This window comes from Sinocyclocheilus grahami, unplaced genomic scaffold, assembly GCF_001515645.1.
Source record: "Sinocyclocheilus grahami isolate Dianchi unplaced genomic scaffold, SAMN03320097.WGS_v1.1 scaffold35.1, whole genome shotgun sequence".
NCBI classification, from domain to species: domain Eukaryota; kingdom Metazoa; phylum Chordata; class Actinopteri; order Cypriniformes; family Cyprinidae; genus Sinocyclocheilus; species Sinocyclocheilus grahami.
The window spans coordinates 2,349,356-2,351,328 of NW_015505214.1; the positions used below are offsets into that span (position 1 = coordinate 2,349,356).

At 39.5% G+C, this 1,973-nt stretch overlaps 1 protein-coding gene across 1 annotated transcript in view; it reads right to left on the reverse strand.

Moving 5' to 3' along the window:
* The window catches only part of LOC107581504 (transcription initiation factor IIA subunit 1-like), an 8,484-nt gene extending 7,304 nt beyond the window's left edge, over window positions 1-1,180 (reverse strand). The window contains exon 1 of the mRNA XM_016267081.1: window positions 1,162-1,180. Within this exon, the coding sequence (XP_016122567.1) occupies window positions 1,162-1,180 (19 nt within the window). The remainder of the gene's footprint in view (window positions 1-1,161) is intronic.
* Between the last annotated feature and the right edge of the window lie 793 nt (window positions 1,181-1,973).

The window sequence follows — 1,973 nt, forward strand, 5'->3', positions numbered from 1 at the left end:
TATAATCAGTAATTATGTCCTCACTGGATGCAACAAATGCCTCGTTTGTAAGTTTTAATGTTTTTGTCTCGTCGCTCCGGCCGGGACAGGGCATCACAGTATGGTAACATTTCCGTCACACTTTTGAGGTATTCGGCCAATCACAACGCACTTGATAGCTAGCCAATCACAGCACACCTCTCTTTTCAGGCCGATGAGCTTTATAAAAATGAACGCGTTTCAGAAAGGCGGGGTGTTTTTTGAACCTTAAACCGCATGAACACATTTCATTACACCAATCTACTGATTATTTTGACAATTGATATCTTTATCAGAATATCAATTACTCTGATATTTTTTAGTAACACAAATAGACCTAAGTGAAAAGCAGGCTTTAGTATGATTATTTATATATAAACTAACAATGAGGCAATAATAATTGGTTCAAATAAAATATCAAAGCCAAGTAATTACATGGTTTTATTGAACAACACCGTTAAAATACATAATGTAATATGCCTATACATAATATGAACATAACTAATACCTACAGAGGGCACCAACGGCCTGGTGACGTTTCACTTTACAGCGTGATTAAACGATGTTTAAATCCATTAATTTTAATATTTGGCCACATGCAAACTTAGAAACTTTTATTTTGAAATCGTGATTTAAAATAAATGGCATATTTTGAAATAGGTTGATGTATTCTCTGTGTTGGCAAAGGTTTATATATGATTTACGTTACAAACCTAGTGAGATGATGCACACTGTTTTCCCAGATGAACGTTAAGCAATTCAAATTCACGGCATATGCAGAGGAAGAGTTTAGCCCCTTTCACACATACAGTCTTTACTGGTAAATTACCGGTAAGTTACCATTAATAGATCATGTGTGAACAGGACCTTTTAAAAAATCCCAGTAAATTTGTTCTGGCAATCATGTCGTTCTTATGGAGATGACATGATTACTCTGAGCTGTTTATTTTTGTAAATATGCGCTAGATGGACATCTTTGACCATTGCGCCTCGCAGCTTTTTCAACGTGTTGCGCTTTTCCATTCATCAGGGCTGCGCCCGTGCGCCACCTGCACATCTTGTGTTTATAAGAGCAAAAAATTCTGATTGGCTAGTAATGTTAGTTTGGTTTGGTTGAGACTGAAAGCTGTGCTGCTCTCATACCATTGGTAGGCGAACTCATGGATTCGAAAGTGATAAGTTTTGTTTTTAAATGTAGGGGGGTGGGGGGTCCGCAGCCAAACACTCCACGCCGGAGAACTTTAAAGTCCCCATGAAATCAAAATTAAAGTTTTTTTTAGGTGTTAGTATCAATATGTTAGTCTTAAGATTATCTATAAGGCAGTATGCTCCAAAACAGTGACAAAATTCGCATTTAGAAGATATAAGCATTCAAAGCTTGCAGTTCGTCACTTCCGCCAAAACGGCTCAACGATTTTTTTTTGACATCGTACTTCAGCTTCTCATCAAACTTTGTCCAATCAAATGCTCTCTAGAATCCGAAGCGCCCGCCCCCTACACTATAAAATAGACGCTGAAGTCGCGGCTGAAATCGGTCACTTGTCCACAGAATTAGTATTTTCTGTACAGTGAACGGCATGTACCGCACTATATATGGGAAAGGGAACGATTCAAACAGTGCAAATATGCTTTCCATTGAGAAAAAAAAAAAAAGAAGTCTGGTTTCGCGCTGTGTCACGCTAACCACCGCACCACACACACACTCTGCTCCGGTCCAGAGACACGATAGCATGGAGCGGATCACATGCACGAGTCGGCGCAGACCACAAAATGTATTGGAGCTATTTGAATTCTACACAGAATGCTATATTTTACAGCAATATGGATGAGATTGTGGCTGGCATACCCTGTCAAATGCGGCTTTACGGAGCTCAACGGCTCTAGCCCAAGCTGTGATATAAACGAACGCTATTGGCTATTTTAAAAAGGGGCGGGGCTGCTTGATATGTCCCGCC